The sequence below is a fragment of the Neovison vison genome, chromosome 6 (assembly GCF_020171115.1).
Source record: "Neovison vison isolate M4711 chromosome 6, ASM_NN_V1, whole genome shotgun sequence".
In the NCBI taxonomy this organism is placed as follows: domain Eukaryota; kingdom Metazoa; phylum Chordata; class Mammalia; order Carnivora; family Mustelidae; genus Neogale; species Neogale vison.
In genome coordinates, this window is record NC_058096.1 from 209,338,143 (window position 1) to 209,359,484 (window position 21,342).

A 21,342-nucleotide genomic window follows, 5' to 3' on the forward strand; every position below is an offset into this window, starting at 1 on the left:
TGGAGGGAATAACCACAGATGTGGGGAAAATAGCCCCAGAACTAGAACCATAAGCAGAGCCTGACGATGGGACTGAATTGCTCCAAGCTCCTGATAAAACATGAACGGATGAGGAGTTGCTTCTAACGCGACAAGGAACGTAAGGTTCCCTGAGCTAGAATCTACTCGTGCGGAAGACCAGTGCCGTGAAGACTGCTGAGATGACCACAAAAGGTTTAGGGCGTCACATGACCTGAGCTGATAGGGCAGCTGCAGGGCTTGAGAGGGCCGACTCCCATTCCGAAAGAAGTCCTGTGGTGGGTAAGGTGCTATCAAACAGCATTTCATGCTACAGAGGAATCATTCACGAAAGAAAGAGGCAATCGATGCAGCAAACTTCACTGTTGTTATTTTAAGAAATTGCTACAGCTGCCCCAGCCCGCAGCGGCCACCGGCCCGATCAGTCAGCAGCCATCATCGTGCAAGCAAGACCCTCCGGCAGCAGAGAGGTTACAGTTGCTGAAGGCTCAGATGGTGGCTACGATTTTCAGCAACTGAGTATTTTTAAAGTATGTATGTACATTGTGTTTTTACACATAACAAAACCATACACAATATACTACAGTATAGTGCAAACCTAAGTTTTATTTACTGATTGGCTTTACTGTAGTATCGGCTTTACCGCAACGGTCTGGCACCGAACCTGCAGAATCCCTGAGATGCCTGTACCGTGTTCCCACGTGGGTAAAACAAATACACTTGTTCAAAAATGGAGGTAGCTTTACTGTACTGTGCCTGTCATCAGAGGGTTCTCAAACTAATATCTGCATGTGGTCTTCCTCAGGATGAAGGACACTGTGTTCATCTCACCTTTGGTCAGAAAGCCTTCCGGTAGTAGCTGCCCTGAAGTAAACTGGGCCAGCTGATCTTTGAGCCTCTTCACTTCAGCCTGGAGCTGGCTCACATTTCCTTGGGTGTCTTCATTGACCACTGCCTGTTCAGGAATTTTTAAAAAAGCATTAAAAGAATACTCTTGAGTCATACAATCTTGTGATTCTATTTGTTATAGGATCTATTTGGTATAGGATCTAGAGTGACAAACACCAAACAAAACCACACTCCCATCCCACAAACGGTCACAAGGCCCCTAGATTCACAGTGTGCTAGAGAGGGGAGGAAGCCTCCCTTCCCTTTGCCTCATACCTACAGCCACGGTCTTTCCTCCCTCATCACCCCTCCTGGATGCTCCTACTTAGGGGTCCACCCTGTTGGGCTGAGCCACCCAGGGATCTGGGTGTGTGCACCTAACCCTGCTGCTTCTTGGGAGAGCCCCAACCCCATGGAGAAGAGCAAACAGCTCTTCCCCTCTGGAAGGAGCATCCCCTCCCCTCTGTCTTGGCCCACTCTAAGGGGACGATGAACAGCAGAGCTGGCCTGAGCTCCATCAGCTTAACAGAAACCCCCTTCTCCAAAAGAATCCACCCCTGTATTTCCTAATAGCCCTCCTGAAGAGAGGAGTTGGTGGACAACTATATTTCTGTTTTATTACCACACTAAATGTTATTTTAAAGAAACGTTTCTTGAAAAAATTATCTTAAAGGAATGACTTCTTTAAGATAAGTTTTTTTTTAAAGATTTTATTTATTTGACAGAGATCACAAGTAGGTAGAGAGGCAGGCAGAGAGAGAGGGGGAAGCAGCCTCCCCGCTAAGCAAAGCCTGATGCGGGGCTCGATCCCAGGACCCTGAAATCATGACCTGAGCCAAAGGCAGAGGCTTAACCCACTAAGCCACCCAGGCGCCCCAAAACTTTTTTTTTATTAAAGATTTTATTTATCTGAGAGAAAGCCAGTGCGCGTGCACACGTGTGAGTGTACCAGCAGGGGGAGCTGCAGGTAGAAGATGATGCTGGACTCCATCCCAGGACCCTGGGATCACGACCGGAGCTGAAGGCAAATGCTTAACCAACTGAGCCACCCAGGTGCCCCTCGTTAAGACAACTTCTAAGAGGTTCAAAAAGGCCCATAAAACCTAGAGGGTGATAATAAGAGCTAACAGTTTAACTACCAATCAGCTCAAAGGGACCCAGCTGTGAAATACCCAATATCCTAAAAAGGGAGGAAAACTTTCTGACACAGTCCTGAGGTCTCCGTGTTCTTGTCTTTAGCCAGGTCTGCCCACTGGGAAAAATCTAAACAGCACATCCTTAGATGAGTCCCAGATATCCTAGTCACTTCCCACCAGCAGGCTGCAGAATAGGACTTACCATTGCTAATAATTAGTACTAAGGCTCCTCCTGGTTTTACCGTTTGATGTATTCAGCAGCCATTTCTAGTTGCTTCTGATGCTTACCGCCCGTCTCATTTCTAGGCACTCCCTGTACACTCTGACATCACTGCCCCATCAGTGACATCATAATCCTAATTATCCCTGCTGTTCTCCACTCTCCAAAAACTCTTAGTAAGCCCCAAGAGACAGGGTCAGGAAGCCCTAGTGATTTATCCTCCTTATATTATGAATACGCCACTACAGAGTCCTAATCCAATAAAATAAATCAACAACTAGACCTATATACTCTTCTGACTTATCCAGGAGAAAAGGCAACATGGACCTCTTTACTTTTACACGCTAGGATGATCACGGAGTCTACCTGGGGGACAGAAATGACCAACTTCTCATCTGAAAGAAAGAGGAAATTAATCTGCCAATTCATGGCACTGTAATTCTTTTGTCTAGAACCAAAGGGGCCTCCAGCCTTTCCAAAAGAAGTGGGGGACCCCTGCTCCAGGGGCTGTTAAAGAGCTGCTTGCTCATGGGCCAAATATGTCTGCCATCTGTTTTTGTAAGTAGAGCTGCACTAGAACACAGTCATGCCCTTATGTTTGCGTACTACTGACAGCTGCTTTCTCACCACCAAGGCAGAGCTGAGTAGCTGGGACAGACGCTATCCAAGAAGCCTCAAATATTTACCTTTACAGAAAAGCTTCTTTGACCACTGGTGTACACAAATATCAAGGAAGCTTCTTATATATAAGAAAAATGGGGAGGGGCGCCTGGGTGGCTCAGTGGGTTAAAGCCTCTGCCTTCAGCTCAGGTCATCATCTTAGGGTCCTGGGATCGAGCCTCACATTGGGCTCTCTGCTCAGCACGGAGCCTGCTTCCACCACCCCCTCTCTCTGCCTGTCTCTCTACCTACTTGTGATCTCTGTCAAAGAAATAAAAATCTTTAAAAAAAAAAAAAGAAAGAAAGAAAGAAAAATGGGGAATCCTTGCAGGTACAAACAACGTAAAACGCAAAGCTTGTCAACATCAAACTGTCTTCATAGTGAAGCCCCAGCAGGCACACATGCGCGCGCGCGCACACACACCCCTCTGTTAGCAATGGTTTGGGTAAATAAATTTAGTCTCCAATCCAGTTAGAAAGGAAAAACTCTGCCTTCCTTTAAGAAAAATCAAGCCAAACCATACCAACCATAAGACCTAATCTAGATCTCAAATTCCTTGAGCAATACAGAAAGCTAGGAAAGATTAAACAAATCTTGCTTAGAATTAAGCTTTCAAAGAGAAATAAATAGAAGTTAGTGTTTATATTAGGGCAATTACAAGTATTTTTCTAATTTACTTAATTGTACTCAGTATTTTACCTTATTTTTAATCAGCTTGGCTCTCTGAGCAAAATTAAGTGTTGACAGTGTTTCCCCAAAACACCTGGATCCAGGATGAACATTTGCGATTATGGCTGTTTTGGCATTGCCTCCAAGGGAATCCTGTTTAATGATATGAATGGTATACATTTTCAGGGAAGAAACCATAAGTACTTTGTTAAGCAAAGAAAATGGATATTCTTACCACTAAGGCTGAGAGAGTACATGACTGTCAACCACAGTGAGCATAACCCAACAAAGGGCCCAGGAAGCCAATGGTCTACTTTACCCGAAGTAAGAAGGTAAGTTTGGAGTCTCTGTAGCAAACGTGCCTCTGTTTTCCATTACCTACATCGACAAGCGCAGTAATCACTTGGCCCAGGCAGCTTAAAGACCGGTTTATATTACCTGCCTCCTAAGGGGAAAAAAAATAAAAATCGAGATGCACTGGTTTCATTTTAGTATTTTGAATTAAAATATGCCTAGCAGTGAATTTTGAATGGAACATCAAGTCATGGACAATATTACCTTTTTTTTTTTTTCGGTCACAGACAATATTACTAAGGATAACTGACTTTCTACCAGATGTCCTCAACTACTCCCTAACCTTTTCCTATTTGACCCACTCTGCAATTTTCATATTCAAAGACAAACACAGAAATTATGTAAAGAAAACAAAAAGCCACCTCATAATTCTAAGAGTTTTAAATTGACCTATAGTAGGGATAAAAGCTGGGAAAGAACAGAGAAAAAAGGCGACAGCAGTACATTAATAAGGCGTATTTTTCAATCCTTTTATGTTAAAATGTTTGCTACATTAAGAGTGTGAATAATAACCCATTCATTCCACATCCCACAAAGTCACTGATGAACTTCTCAGAAGAGATTATTCAGTCTAAGTCTGTAAAGTGTAATAAGACCCTTTTAAAAAGTGGTTTGGGGGACGCCTGGGTGGCTCAGTGGGTTAAAGCCTCTGCCTTCGGCTCAGGATCAAACCCCAAATCGGGCTCTCTGCTCAGCAGGGAGCCTGCTACCCCCCCCCCACTTGTGATCTCTGTCAAATAAATAAATAAAATCTTTAAAAAAAAAAAAAGTGGTTTGGGGAGGGCAAAATGTTGGAGTTGAATATGCTACACTGGATTTTTATTGTAGTTATCATACTTCACTAACTGGGTCTGCAGTGGTAAGAGTACAGAAGAGAGAATGTGTGTATTCTCAAGCAAGATGCATGGAGTTCAAGTGCAGCTGTTTTAGCAGTCAGTAAATCAGAAAGGTGTTGACAGCACTGTCTGTGAGCTGGGCTACTTCTGCTTGAATTCCGATCTACGCCTAGGTGTAAGCCCCCAGACAATTTCACTCCTGTTTCTCCAAAACTGAAAGGATCACAGTACCTACTTCCCAGAGATGCTGGGAAGATTAAATAAGTTAATACACATGAAGCACTTGAAACAAGACCAGCATATGTCCTATTGTAAAAACTGGCTATTTCTCTCTGCTTCGTGTCTCCATAGAAACATGAGCCTAAGTTCACCTGAAACTGCCTGAGAGCTCAGGAAGCTCAGATCCTCACTTTCTTTTCTTTTTCTTTTTTAAAGAAAGATTTTAAAGATTTTATTTGTCAGAAAGAGAGAGAGAGAAAGCACACAAGCAGGCAGAGAGGCAGGCAGAGGCGGAGAGAGAGGCAGGCTCCCTGCTGAGCAAGGAGCCCGATGCGAGACTCGATCCGAGGACCCTGGGATCATGACCTAAGCTGAAGGCAGCAGCTTAACCCACTGAGCCACCCAGGCGTCCCAGATCCTCACTTTCAATGTAAATAGTAGATGGTCCTTCACCATTTCTGACACTCCCCCCCAGCCCTCATACACCTTCACCTACATTTACAGAGCAGTAAAATGTATCCGGAGAACCTCAGGTCCCACTGCCAATCCCTCAGCCTAGGACTGGGTGCTTGCTCTCCCCCTGAAATATTAACCACCTTAGCTGCCCTCCTTTCTCTCCAGACCCTCCCCTCATGAGTCTGGTAGTGACTGGCCAGATGGCTAAACTTCTGTAAAACGGACTTTTGCATGAAATCACTCAAAACTTTTCAGTGTTTTCCAGCCTGTGGAGAACTGAATGCAAACCTGGCCTGGCCCTCCTGGTCCTCGGTGATCTGGGCCTGCTTGCACCTAGGACCCAACCCATTCATTGATCTGCGCTGAAATGCCGAATGCCATACTCCCTCTGCATCCATAATGACCCTTGAGGTGTCCCCCTGCTGGGCATGTATTCCCTGTTCTCTCCCAATCCAAATCCTGCCCCCTTGGAGAACCCAACTCAAGAACTCCTTCTTTTCTATGCTTCCCCCAAGCAATCCAGTCCCTTCTTCCTCTGGCCCTGGCTGATATTTGTACTGCCATCCTTTCTGGCATGAATTCAAATACTCTGGCTACCGACAGACTTGTTCTAGCCCACGTATATTTAATGTCCCCACAACAAAAATTTCCGCATCTTTAGAATGGGAGCACATTCTGATTCCTTTGTAACCTCCACACACTCACGTTGGTACTGACTTCTAGTAATTAATTCACACACAAGTTGAAGATCATAACTCCACTATTACCTTTAACCTCATCCCTTCTGCATGGGTGTCTTTTTGCCTTTCAGATCCTGCTAAGTCCACCAGATTGAGTAGGGAGGTCCGTATATTCACAGTCTCATTGCTTTTCTCCATCGACTCTATTGTAATTGTAAAGACTGCATGAGACCGAGAAGATTCTCTATTCATTGATGTCGATGCCACACGTCTGTTTCTCCATCCTCCAGACAGCACCTATGCAAAAGGGAAAATTGCTACAACTTATAAGTGACACAACAGCCATTTTCATACTGACAGAGTATACAGACAAAAATATTAGTAAAAGTGTAAAACCCCGTACCCAAGGATATATATTCTTCTCATGCACAAACTAACAAAACTGGCCACTGTATTAATTCATAAATCATTTCTCAGTAAATTTCAAAGCATCACATAAGACCATATTCTCTGACCCTGTGGCAATTAAGAGTCAACAAGATAAATAAATTTTAAATTACCATAAATCTGGAATTTCAAGTCACATTTCTAAGCGATTCATGGGTCAAAAAATAAAATTATAATGGAAAAATACTTAGATTCATAAGACAATTAAGATATTAAAAAATTGTGTGGGGACACCTGGGTGGCTCAGTGGGTTAAGACTCTGCCTTTGCCTCGGGTCATGATCTCAGGGTCCTGGAATTGAGCCTCACATTGGGCCCTCTGCTCAGCAGGGAGCCTGCTTCCCTCTCTCTCTCTGCCTGCCTCTCTGCCTACTTGTGCTCTCTCTCTCAAGTAAGTAAATAAAACTAAAAAAAAAAAAGCTTTATAAAACCTGTGTGAGGTTTAAGCAATAATAAGTGGTAACATTTAACATTTAATAGCATTAAACACTTCCACCACAAAAGAAAGGGCCTACTAACCTAAGCACCCAGCTTAATTAGTTGGAACAAGGACAGCAGGATGAACCCAAGGAAAAACAAAGAAAACATTAAAAGAGCAAAGCCACGTAAATAATATCAACTATGTAAAAAAAGAAAATGAAATACAGCGAAGTATTTTAAAAATGAGAATACTGAGAACAGCTTTATGTCAATATATTTGAAAACTGAGAAGAAACTGAAATTTTCTAGAAACAAAAAACTTCCCAAAACTTCTGACCCAAGAAGAGTTTGTAAAATGCCTGCATGGCTCTAATACAGAATTTTTACCATTGATTTTAGCCAAAACTGCAATGGAATTCCAACCAAAATCTCAACATAATTTTTTTTGGTATGTATATATACACAAAAACACACATACACACACTGGGTCACAGGTAAAACCTATTGCTTACTATGAGAGTCACAGTTTAAAAAGTTTGAAGATCGAAGAATAAATTACTGAACTGTGATACATACACACACACACACAACACAGACACACAAATATTCATACAATGAACTACACAGCAGTGAAGATAAGTGATATACGACATGGATAAATTTCATAAACGTTGAGTTTTAAAAAGTTATAGAAAGCTAAATACACATGATTTATTAAAACTCAAAAACAGGCAAAACCAACATTTTCAGAAATACATATGTAGGTGATTTAAAAGTGGAAGGAGGGCGCCTGGGTGGCTGAGTTGGTTGGGCCACTGCCTTTGACTCGGCTCATGATCCCAGAGACCAGGGATTGAGTCCCACATCCTGCATTGGGCTCCCTGTTCAGCAGGGAGTCTGCTTCTCCATCTGACCTTCTCCCCTCTCATGCTCCCTCTCACTGTCTCTCTTTCTCTCTCTCTCAAGTAAATAAATAAAATTGTAAAAAAAAAGTAGAAGGAAATGATCATGACATTCAGCACAGTGTTGATTTTTAGGAAGGAGCCAGGGACATGAGGTAGGGAGGGGCACAGAGGTTGACATGATAGTATTGATGATATCTGGGTCTTGAATTCTTAAGGTCCTCTGCGTTCATTTTCACATTAAGCTAGTAACTTCTATGCATGTGGTAGTATTTTGTATGTGTCAAATATCACACAATAAAAAAACCGTTTAAAATCAACTGGCCAGATCAGATGGCATAAAAATGCCGTATCTTGTAAATTCCTGTCAAGAGGTTTATTTGCCCTGGGCACCTGGGTGGCTCAGTGGGTTAAAGCCTCTGCCTTCCGCTCAGGTTATGATCCCAGGGTCCTGGGATCAAGCCCCATATCGGGCTCTCTGCTCAGCAGGAAGCCTGCTTCCTCCTCTCTCTCTCTCTGCCTGCCTCTCTGCCTACTTGTGATCTCTGTCAAATAAATAAATAAAATCTTAAAATAAAAATGGTTTATTTGCCCTGAGCCAAGTGCTAACTTGCTTACCTAATAAAGTAAACAAGGGTAGAAAATAAAGGGAAGAGAACAGCCCATTGGTTTAAAAAGCAGCAATCCCAGAAGCTCCTCAAAGGGGCAGCTCCCAGTTAGAATCACTGGAGAAATACGACACTAACTATCCCTGTGGGCCCTGCAGGGTCCCTGACTGGAGCGAACAGCACCAAAATCATGCAAAATCAAGAGGCTTTCAAAGTCCTATTTGAACTAAGGGGAGATCTGTAACAGTCATATTCTTTTTTCTTCTCATGAACATTCTGTGTCACGCCTTTATGGAATTATTTTTAGTAGCTCAATTCTTGCTTTTTTTGAGATCAAAGTGCTTTTCACAGCATGCGATGTTGCCTAAAGGTGTCCGGTACCTGATAGGCTTCAGCAGCCGAGGTCACCACCTGTTCCACAGCACCAACAACGAAGACTCCCTTCTTGATGTGCTCTCTTAAGTACAGTCCGGCTGAGGCAGAGTCCAGTAGGTCATAGATCTGCTCATTGTAGATTTCAATAAAGGAGCACTTACAGAGGAAACTCTTCCCAGCTCCAGCCTGGAAAGTGAAGCCTCGTTTAAACATTTTCTTCTCACGAGTCCATCCCTATCCTTCATGAGCATCACCATCTTTCATGCTTCGCAAGGCCTACATTTCCTTCCATGCTATCCTTTACACAATACAAGGTATACAAAAGTCAGTTACAAATCTAGGTAACTAGTTTTAACATATCGTGACAACTTTAGGCAGCATCAAACTGTGATCCCAGGAGGCCTAGGTCTCCGGAAGTGACTCAGAAGCAAGACAGGGGGACGCCTGGGTGGCGCAGTTGGTTAAACGACTGCCTCCGGCTCAGGGCGTGATCCTGGAGTCCCGGGATCGAGTCCCACATCAGGCTCCCAGCTCCATGGGGAGTCTGCTTCTCCCTCTGACCTTCTCCTCGCTCATGCTCTCTCTCACTGTCTCTCTCTCTCAAATAAATAAAATAAAATCTTAAAAAAAAAAAAAAAAAAAAAGAAGCAAGACAGGGAGGTGGGACTTGAGCAGTCCAGATGGGCAATTCCACCTTCTTAAACTGAGGGATCACTGACATAAACAACATGTTAGCTTCAGGGGTGCAACATATTAATTCAGAATTTATATCTGTTGAGAAAAAATCACCACAGCAAATCTAGTTAAATCCATCACTGTACAGTTACAAATTTTTTTCCTTGTGATGAGAAAGAGCAAGTCCTTTTTTATCTGTCATATATTGGACTTACTCAGAAAGTTTTACTTCCATCAAGTGTTACATTCTTGAAAAGACGGAAAATAATTGATCTCAAAAGCCTCTCTCTAGGATTTTTAACCACAGGAATGTGGAGCGCTGAAGTTCTTTCACTGGCACCCAAGGTACTGGGCTAACTGTAAAGGTCAGGGATCATTTCTGCAAAAGAACAAATGGTAAGCCAATGTTGTGCATCCGCCTCCTTGGTATGCATGCGATAGAAAATGTTCCACTAAGGGCTCCTAAACATGGAATTCATCAAGCTAAAGAAGCACAATCACGAGAAATGCCCACCCTGAGAGCCAGTGGAAGAAAGCAGCTCATTTCGCCAGGATGATGGAGTCACACCACGTATGAAAACTAAATTATGATCAGGTGGCAGAAGGTGCCACAAAGGAGGCAAGGATGGGCCCATCGCTCCAGGGCATACTGAGGGTCTAGAGATACCTGCGTTCAACTGTGAGCCTATGTGCAGGAAAGTGATGGGGCTTAATAAGTCTGTTTTCCTCAGCTAAGATTTTCTTTACACTTTCGCTCTTGCAAAAACCTGAGGGCCTAAGAAGCAGTACATTTTTCTTTCTTTTATTCTGAGTTCACGGAGGATGCATGGCTTAAAACCCAAAAATTTTAAAAAAATTAAAAACTCAGAATCCTTCATTTTTTCTTAAGAACTGAGAGGTTTTTCTATGCCAGACTAGCTTATCCACATTGTAGAGTAGCACCTATGACCTTCCATGTGTTATGAGCTAATTATTAGTGGCTAACTGCTTGAAACCAGAATTTCATAGAAGCACTTTAGTTTTACAAGTTTTACCTTCTCTTTTTCACGATCAATTAAGGAAAACAAATATTCGAAACTTCGTGGGATTACTCCTCTCAGGTTATGAGAAAAATGATCAGATTCAGATGGTCCTAAAGAAATGTAAAAAAATACTTAAGTAGCTATTCATCTTAATTCTACAGCAGTCCTTCAAAATGACAATACTGAAAGGAAACTTATACAGAAATAAGATGACACACTGTATAATCAGTTCCTTCTTTGTGCCCCACACAAAGTTTAACTGAAGTTAAACTTCAGTTTGAGAGACTGAATAGTACTTGCCCATCAATGGGCCTGAAGGAAGGGCCCATGACAGCCACTAACACTGTCTTGGTTGCTATAACCCAGAATATTTTTTTTAAAAGATTTTATTTATTTATTTGACAGAGAGAGGGAGATCACAAGTAGGCAGAGAGGCAGGCAGAGAGAAAGGGGGAAGCAGGCTCCCCGCCGAGCGGAGAACCCGATGCAGGATTCAATCCCAGGACCCTGAGATCATGACCTGAGCTGAAGGCAGAGGCTTAACCCACTGAGCCACCTGGGTGCTCCTAACCTGGGATATTTTAAATGGCCCTTGTAGGGGCACCGGGTGGTGATGCAGTCAGGTAAGCATCCAACTCTTGGTTTCAGCTCAGGTCATGATCTCAGGCTCTTGAGACGGAGCCCAGCCACTCAGTGGTGAGGCTGCTCGAGATTCTCTCCCTCTGCCCACACCCCTCACCCCTGCACTCTCTCTAAAATAAATAAAAGCTTTCAAAAAATAAATGGCCCTTGTAAACTGTACCGTGTGTGTGTATGTGTATATATACACACAAACATATAGGAGGTAGAAAAGTGCAAGTAAGTAATCAAAAAGGACAAATAATATGTGCGCAGATAATTTTATAACCCTTTCCTGTTAAATAATAAACAAAAATAATCAATATATTCTTTAGTGGGGCGCCTGGGTGGCTCAGTGGGTTAAGCCGCTGCCTTCGGCTCAGGTCATGATCTCAGGGTCCTGGGATCGAGCCTCACATCGGGCTCTCTGCTCAGTGGGGGGCCTGCTTCCCCCTCTTTCTCTCTGCCTGCCTCTCTGCCTACTTGTGATCTTTCTCTCTGTCATATAAATAAATAAAATCTTTAAAAATATATATATATATATATTCTTTAGTTACCCTCATCACCACCTGCCTCTTCTATGCCTTAGCTCCTTAGCTTCCACTCTAGCCCCTCCTAGTCTAGTCCAGTCATCTGCCTCAGAAATCTTTTTAATTATACATCAGATCACATAGTTCTTTTTAAAAAAAACCTTCCAATGACTTCACATCCCACTCAGCAAAATCCTAAATCATCGCCATGTCCTACATGACCTGGCCTCAGGGTACAACTCCAACTTCCATCCCTGCTAGTCCCTTATTCTGGAAAACTCCCCTCTAGCCCCACAGGTCTTCCAGCTGTTCTATGAACACTTTTTTTTTTTTTTAAGATTTTATTTATTTATTTGACAGACAGAGATCACAAGCAGGCAGAGAGGCAGGCAGAGAGAAGGGGAAGTAGTCTCCATGCTGAGCAAGGAGCCCGATGCAGAGCTTGATCCCAGGATCCTGAGATTATGACCTAAGCCGAAGGCAGAGGCTTTAACCCACTGAGCCACCCAGGTGCCCTCTATGAACACTTTTGAACATGCTTCCAACTCAGAGGCTAATGTCTGAAAGGTGCTTCTCCCAGAGGGTCTCATGGTTCCTTTTCATTTCACTCAGTAATTCTCTTTCTTACTACAACTCACAGTTCAGAAACCATTAAAAAAAAAAAACAAAAAAAAACCCACAACCAAAATTCAACCACAAGAAAATAAAAAACTTAACCAAAGGAAAAACCTTAACTGCAAAAACAAATGAGAAACCTAGAGAAAATCTGCTACCTATATTGTAGACAAAGGACTAACCTCTCTATTTTACAAAAATCCCCACAAATGAGTAGGAAAAAGACAAGCTAATTTTTTAAATGGGAAAAAAGCTTAAATGGGCATTTTACAGAGAGGCTGTTCAAATGTCCAACAAACATGTGAAAGGTATTTAGCTGTCTACAGACACCAGGGAACTGCAAACAAAAACACAATGAGATAACACTATGCATACTCCAGAATGGCTAAAATTTTAAAAACTGACAATACCACATATAGACAAGGATATGGAGTTCCTAGAACTTTCATATCTATCATGACCATGACCATATCTACTGGTGATAAACATGTAACTATGACCCAGCAATTCCACTCCTAGAAATGAACCTTAAAAAACACATACAAGGATAAAAAAACAAAACAAAACAAAAAAAACACCACATACAAGGGTGCCTGGGTGGCTCAATGTGTTAAAGCCTCTGCCTTTGGCTCAGGTCATGGTCCTGAAGTCCTGGGATCGAGCCTCGCATTGGGCTCTCTGCTCAGCAGGGAGCCTGCTTCCCCCCACCCCTCTGCCTGCCTCTCTGCCTACTTGTGATCTCCGTCAAATAAATAAGATCTTAAAAATAAAAATAAAAAACACATATAGGAAAAAGCAGTCACGGCCACATTATACATATAGTCTAAAGTTGGAAATAATCCAAACGTCCATCAGCACTAGAATGGAAAAGGTGGCATATCCGTACAATGATACACTACAGAGCAATGGAATAACTACTAGGATAGCCAACAACATGGGTGAATCTTAGAAACTTAATGCTGCGAAGAAGCCAGACATAAGAGGACACATAGTAAAATTTCATCTGTAGAAGCTTAAAAACAAGCAAAACTGATGGTGACAGAGAAGTCGGCATAATACATATTTCAGGGGAAGGAGTGAGGTAGTTACTGATTGGGAATCTTGATCTGGGTGGTGATTGTACAGATTTATAAATATATAAAGTCACTAAACCCAGTTCGGGGCACCTGGGTGGCTCAGTTGGTTCAATGATTGCATTCGGCTCAGGGCATGATCCTGGCCCCCTGGGATTAAGGGCTCCCTGCTCAGCAGGGAGTCTACTTCTCCCTCTGACCCTTCCCAGGCTCTCTCGCTCATTCTCTCTCTCTCAAATAAATAAATAAAATCTTAAAAAATAAAAATCAAAAGCAAACCCAATTCAAAAACTGTCCATGGAGTACCTACTCTGTGCTGAGCGTTGACCGGGAACAGAGCTACAAACACAGACTTTGCTATCACAATCTGACAGAAGCCTGGGAAACAGCCCTACCTTTATGAGATCAACATCGTATATAGAAAGTATGCCTTCCCCCAGAATGTACTAGGTGCCTCGGTGCTGTCATCGGAGAAGGTGTGGATTAAGTCAGGAAATGATCATCTTAACTCACTTACCCATCATCGTAAATGTTTTTCCTGAGCCGGTCTGTCCACTGTAAAAATAAATGTTTTACATGTTATTTTTACACATGAAACTTAAAAGACTACCCTCCTACTTTAATATGGTCTACTAGTTTATACATTTTCCCACAAAAACTTATTTTATTTCTTTTTTAAAAGTATATTAGGTAGAGGAGCCTGCCAGGCTGTTGGTAGATCATGCAACTCTTGATCTCGGTGTTGTGAGTTCAAGGTCCACGTTGAGCACAGACCTTACTTAAAAAATAATAATAATAAACTGGGGGAATGGCTGAGTGGCTCAGCCAGTTAAGCGCCCATCTTCAGCCCAGGTCATGATCCCAGGCTCCTGGGATCAAGTCCCACATTGGGCTTGCTGCTCCTTCAGAAGCCTGCTTCTCCCTCTGCCTGCTGCTCCCCCCTCCTTGTGTACACTCTCTCTCTCTGACAAATAAATAAATAAAATCTTAAAATTTTTTTAAAAAAGGGGGCGCCCGAGTGGCTCAATGGGTTAAAGCCTCTGCCTTCAGCTCAGGTCATGATTCCAGGGTCCTAGGATCGAGCCCCGCATCAGGCTCTCTGCTCAGCAGGGAGCCTGCTTCCTCCCTCTCTCTCTCTGCCTGCCTCTCTGCCTACTTGTGATGTCTGTCTGTCAAATAAATAAATAAAATTTAAAATATATATATATATAAAAATTTTTTTAAAAAATTGGGGCCACCTGGGTGGCTCAATCGGTTAAGTACTGGACTTTGGCTCAGGTCATGGTCTCAGGGTTCTGGGATTGAGCCTCATGTCAGGTTCCATGCTCTGCCTCTCTCTCCCCTCTGCCCCTTCTCTTGCTCTTGCTCTCTGTCTCTCCCAAATAGATAAAATCTTTAATAAAAAAAAATATATATACGGGGTGACAAGTGAATGATTCATTTTCTTTTTTTTTTTAAAGATTTTATTTATTTATTTGACAGACAGAGATCACAAGTAGGCAGAGAGAGAAGAGGAAGCAGGCTCCCCGCTGAGCAGAGAGCCCGATGCAGGGCTCGATCCCAGGACCCTGGGATCATGACCTGAGCCGAAGGCAGAGGCTTTAACCCACTGAGCCACCCAGGTGCCCCTGATTCATTTTCTTTCTTTCCTATTCTACTACTAGGAAATACACTGTTCATTATCTGGTAATGCTTCAGGATTATACAAACACAGACATCAGGATTTTCAGTAAATTTTTATTTACAAAACTGAAATGCTCCACATACTGCTCTGTAATCTGTTTTGTCCTTTAATTTTATCTCAGATGTTTCTAAGCCAGTAAATAGCAACCTACCTCATTATTTTTAATAGCTACATTGTATATTCTATGCATATATAATTGATTTAACCAGAAACTGGACTTCTGTTTCCAACTTTTTCTATTCTAAGTTAGCAATTCCTTTCCTAAATTCTGCCTTTAAAGATATTAAAATGTCGGGACGCCTGGGTGGCGCAGTTGGTTGGACGACTGCCTTCGGCTCAGGGCGTGATCCTGGAGTCCCGGGATCGAGTCCCACATCAGGCTCCCAGCTCCATGGGGAGTCTGCTTCGCTCTCTGACCTTCTCCTCGCTCATGCTCTCTCTCACTGTCTCTCTCTCAAATAAATAAATAAAATCTTTAAAAAAAAAAAAAAGATATTAAAATGTCATCTTTTAAAAATATAGCAATTTTAAAATTCCTTATGTTATAGGCCTTCTTTTGTATGTAGTGTCTTATTTTCTCTATTACCCCAAAAAACAAGAGTAACAAAAACTAAAACTAAAAATGCTTATGTTAAAGATAGATGTCAACTGTCTTTAGCTTGGATTCATAGCACAAATATTTAAAAAATATGAGGTGACCCTGGGTGGCTCAGTAGGTTAAGCATCTGCCTTCAGCTCAGGTCATGATCCCATGGTCCTCGGATTGAGCCCCGCATCGGGCTCCCTGCTCAGCCAGGAGTCGGCTTCTTCTTCTCCCTCTACCCCTCCCCCAACTTGTACACACTCTCTCTCTGTCAAGTGAATAAATAAAAATCTTTTTAAAAATTTTTTAAATTCATTTTTTGTTTAAATGCCCCCAAAGACGGGCTCCTGGGTGGCTCAGTGGGTTAAAGCCTCTGCCTTCAGCTCAGGTCAGGATCCCAGAGTCCTGGGATTGAGTCCCACATCAGGTTCTCTGCTCACCCGGGAGCCTGCTTCCCTGTCTCTTTCGATCTCTGCCTGCCTCTCTGCCTACTTGTGATCTCTCTCAAATAAATAAAAATCTTTTAAAAAAAAATAGTAACTACCCTAGAATTGGGACTGTCATAGGTAAACCAAAAAGTACGCTCCCCAACCAATAAATCAAACATTCAATTCTACCCAAGTGTTTCTCATTTCTACCTTCTAGGAAAAGCAATTTTCATTAAGTTATTAATACATCACAAATTAAACATAATTAGTATGCCTATAAGGTCGTAAAAAATAACAGTTCTAGGGGCACCTGGGTGGCTCAGTGGGTTAAGCCTCTGCCTTCGGCTCAGGTCATGATCTCGGGATCTTGGGATCGAGCCCCATGTCGGGCTCTCTGCTCCGCAGGGAGCCTGCTTCCTCCCCTCTCTCTCTCTGCCTGCCTCTCTGCCTACTTGTGATCTCTGTCTGTCAAATAAATAAATAAAATCTTAAAAAAAAAATAACAGTTCTATATATAATAAAATCTCTGCAACTGTGACTCTTATTTCAAACTCATTCTTGAACTTCACCACTCAAGATATTCTATGAAAAAAAAATCTTTTTTCTCTTGGGAAGACAGATGAGAAAATAAGTATCTGTCTCACTGCTAATGAGACAATATTCAGTTTTCCTGAACACAACTGAAAAGTAAGCATGAAAAGCAAAGCTGAATTTTCAAGGAAGTATATGCAATATGAGTCTAAAACTTATACTTTTTAATGTGTTTTCTATTTTCTTGTGCATTGAACCAATTACAAACGAACAAGGTCACATGCACACAAAGCAGCAGCTGCTCAAATGTCTCATATAAATCACCACGGTGTTAAAAAGCTCTACTTCTAAATAAATTTTAAAAAGTCTACTGCTAAGAAAAAAGATTACAAGTTATATTCCTATTTATGAAATAAATCTGAAATGATACTAAAATTCACCTTTTATAATTGCCAAGGTCACAATGTTTTCTGGACCGCCATCTTACATTCCAACATTAAATCTACAGCGATATTTTAAGGCTGCCAACATTTAGAAATTCAGGATCATGAATCACTTTAAACATACATTTGGAAAACAATGTGGCAGTTTCTCATAAGGTTAATCATAGACTTACCATATGGTCCGGCAATTGCATTCCTAGGGATTTACTCAAACAATTTGAAAACTTATGTTCGCACAAAAATCAATATTCAAATATTTGTAGCAATTTAGGCATAATCACTAAAAACTAGAAGCAACTAAGCTATCCCTTCATAAGGAAACACGTAAACAAATCGTGATTCATCCAAATAATAAAATACTATTGACAAAAAAAAAAGGAGTTTTTAAAAATTTTTTTTTAAAGATTTTATTTATTTGACAGACAGAGATCACAAGTAGGCATAGAGGCAGGCAGAGAGAGGAGGAAGCAGGCTCCCTACTGAGCGGAGAGCCCGATGAGGGGCTCGATCCCAGGACCCTGGGATCATGACCCAAGCTGAAGGCAGAGGTCTCAACCAACTGAGCCAACCAGGTGCCCCGAGGAGTAAGTTATTGATGCATGCAACAACACAGGCAAATCTAAAGGCATTTTTACTAAGAGGAAGAGGCCAGATCCAAAAGATTACATATTGTATGATTCCATTCACATGGCACTCTGGAAAAGGCAGAACTTTAGGAATGGAAAATATGTTAGTGTACCCTGGGTGTCAGCGGATAGGAGAAGGGGGTGTGGCTAACTACAAGGGGGCAAATGGGAAACCTTTAAGGTGAACAACTGTCCTCTTCAGTATTGGGGTGGTAAATACATGACTCTCTACCTCTGTTTATCACGAAGGGTGAACTTTAAGGCAGGCAAACTAAAAAAACAAGCAAAACACATCAACCCGCATGCCGGTGGTCCCAGGATGGAATGCACGACGAATGCATGACGTACCTGCACTGGAGTGAGTGAATAGTAAAGGAGCTGACCTAAGAAACCTTAGAAAAGGAGGTTTTGACTAGAAATTGTAAGGCTTAAAAAAAACAAACAAAACTGTACCTCGAAACTATACTCAATAAATTTGTTTCGCACAGGGATACAGGATAACAATTCATAAAGTGTTTTATGTGTATACTGGGGTTGAACAAAGAAGTAAAGGGATGATGGAAGGTGGGTGCCATGGTTCTCACTGCCAGCAAGCGAAGTTACAGATACACAAAAAAGAAAAGTTAGTAGGAACCCATGTGGATTCTAAACCCTTGGATTACAGACATAAGCATGAACTCATGTTTAGCTTAACATATATACAAATGGATATAAACAAACAATTATGGATAGGCCTATATACGTGACTTAGTACATATACATTTATTACCTAGTTGTCTGCTGAGAAGACCTAGAAGCAATGATACTCCAGTAGCAACAAACACACCCAGTGCCCCACATCTTGGTTTCTAAATACCATTCTCCAATAAAAGGAACCAGGGATCCTTGGTGAAATGGCTGAGTCTAGGCCTAGGACAGGGAAAATACAGATAAGCCAGGAGCAACCTGTAGTATCATAAAGTAAGGAAGTGCTCAAGCAAAAGGATGAGACATGTCAAAGGGACACGGAAACCAACCTCAAATAGCTCCCAATGGCAAAGCTAGGACGATATGAGCAGTAAGATAAAAACAATATATTGAATTATAACTTCAAGTAGAATTAAATAAATGGGGGGGACAAATATTCCTCAAAGAATTCCAAAGGAACGTAGGTGGCTCAGTGGGCTAAAGCCTCTGCTTTCAGCTCAGGTCATGATCTCGGGGTCCTGGGATCGAGCCCCGCATCGGGCTCTCTGCTCAGCGGGGAGCCTGCTTCCTCCTCTCTCTCTGCCTACTTGTGATGTCTGTCTGTCAAATAAATAAATAAATAAAAATCTTTAAAAAAAAAAAAAAAAAGGGAAGAAGAAGAAGAATTCCAAATAATATAAGTAGATGTTCTCCTCTCCACCTTGATTATCCTGGTGGGGCCAATCCAATCACATAAATCTATAGAAGCAGGGAAACTGTCCCAGTCATAGCCAGAGGGAGATGTAACTGAGGAAGAAGAGTGGGAGAGTTGCATGTTCTTGGCTTCAAAGATAGAGAAAGGGGATTGTGCCCAAGCAGTTTGAGTGGCCTCTAAAAGCTGGAAAAGGCAAAGAAATGGAATCGTCCCCTAGAGCCTCCAGAAAGGAACACAGCCCTGCCAACACTTTTATTGTAGCTCAGTGAGATTTTGGACTTACAGAACTGAAAGATAATAAATTTGTATTGTTTCAAGCCACTAAAGTTTGTGATAATTGATTTCAGCAACTATAGTAAGAAGTATGTATTGCTGTACCCTTGTATAAGGACAGAGCCAGGAACTTACTAGGCAAAGATGGTTCCGTTGTAACCGCTCATGCAAGATTCCACAATGCCCTTGGCCACAGCTGAGAACACAGACTCCTACAAATGTAAGCACCAAACATTTTAACATTTCATAGAAATGAAAACATTTTTCCTACACTATATCTGAGAACAGAATAAAAATAATGTTTAGATTTTTCAATGCTTGTGAAAACATGAAAATTGCAATCACTATAGAAAAAAGGCTACAACACCTAAAATGATAAAATATTAGACAAGTATCTCTATTAATCTCATATACAATTATAGATTTAAAGCTTACATCTACAATTGATACAGAATTTTGTTCAGCAAGTTGCATGCAAATATTATACTGCTATTAGCATCAAATACATGGCCCTATATGTTCTTTGATACTTTTCTTACCAGCTTATACTAACTAATCAATATGTGATTTTTTATTTTCATTTTTGTACATAAATAGATGCAATCTTATCAATACTGCAAGAATTGCTAAGCTTGCCTTGTCAGACACCATAGCCATGAACCACATGTGGCTACTGAGCACCTGAAACGAGGCCCAACTTGAGATGTATTTTAAGTGTAAAATATATACCAGATTTGGAAGACTGAACAGGAATAAAAAGAATGGAAAATATTTCATTAATAATTTGCTTTACATGTGGAAGTGATATTTTGGATACACTGGATTAAATAAAATATAGGATTAAAATTAAGTTAACCTGTTTCTTTTTTACTTTTTCTCAACATAGCTACCAGAAAATTTTAAATTATATATGGGACTAACTTTCTATTTCCACTGATCAGCCATGTCCTAGATAAAAAAAGATCTAAATATCTGAATGTCTCACCAAAAACATCCATGTGTGTAAGGGAATAATCAAGATCTGTGATATCCAATACAGTAGCCATTAACTACATGTGGCTATTTAAATTCAAATTAATAAAAATTAAATAAAATGTAAAAAAGTCAGGTCCTTAGATGTACTAGCTACATTTCAGGGGCTCCATTGTCATATGCAGTTAGTATATCTGAGAAACTAAACTTGAGAGATTTTATTCAATCTTAACAAGTTCAAACTTAAATAGCTATACGCAGATAGAGGCTACTGTAATGGACAGCACAGATCTAGAACATTTGTCTTGTTACAGAAAGTCCTAATGGAGAGTACTGACTAGATCTTAACTAAATTGTCCTTAATTAGAAAAAGTTACTAACATCATAGTAATCCTAATCCTGTTACTCTCTACCATGGACTGAATGTTTGTGTCCTCCCCAAAATTCCTATGCTGAAACCCTAATGGATGGTATTTGGAGATGGTATTTGGAGATGGGGCTTTTGGAAGATAATTAGGTCATGAGGGTAGAGAACTTGTGATGGGAGGAGTGCCCTTCTAAGAGACACTAGAGAATTTGCTTTCTCTCTCTCTGCACAGGGAGAAGGCAGCTGTCTATAAGCCAGGAAGCATGCCCTTATCAAACACTGGATCTCCTGGCCTGGATCTTAGAATTCCCAACCTCCAGAACAGTGAGAAATAAATGTTTGCTGATTAAGCCACCCCATTTTTGATATTACAATTAAGATCCTCTCCTTAAACTAGGAAGTTCAACTAGACTTATCAACCATCCAAGTAGCCCTGAAAAATACACCTCCACTAACCTCCATCACGGGATGGTGAGTGAAAGTAAAGCAGGCCTGTCACTCTGGTACAAAGTTTGATGAAAGAAGTAAAATAATAATTAAATTTAAAATATTTTAAAATATATTAAATCTAAAATATTTACATCTTTGAGTGTACTTATCCGAAATCTACCAAACTAAAGAGACCAGAAACGA

General features: G+C 41.3%; 1 protein-coding gene across 1 annotated transcript in view; it reads right to left on the reverse strand.

Moving 5' to 3' along the window:
- Positions 1-21,342, reverse strand: part of KIF15 (kinesin family member 15) — a 73,019-nt gene that overhangs the window by 39,818 nt on the left and 11,859 nt on the right. The window contains exons 4-11 of the mRNA XM_044253761.1: positions 19,506-19,582; positions 13,939-13,976; positions 10,598-10,695; positions 8,895-9,074; positions 6,225-6,434; positions 3,912-4,037; positions 3,623-3,745; positions 850-973 (exon numbers count right to left, since the gene is read on the reverse strand). Coding sequence (XP_044109696.1) covers positions 850-973; positions 3,623-3,745; positions 3,912-4,037; positions 6,225-6,434; positions 8,895-9,074; positions 10,598-10,695; positions 13,939-13,976; positions 19,506-19,582 — 976 coding nt within the window. The remainder of the gene's footprint in view (positions 1-849; positions 974-3,622; positions 3,746-3,911; positions 4,038-6,224; positions 6,435-8,894; positions 9,075-10,597; positions 10,696-13,938; positions 13,977-19,505; positions 19,583-21,342) is intronic.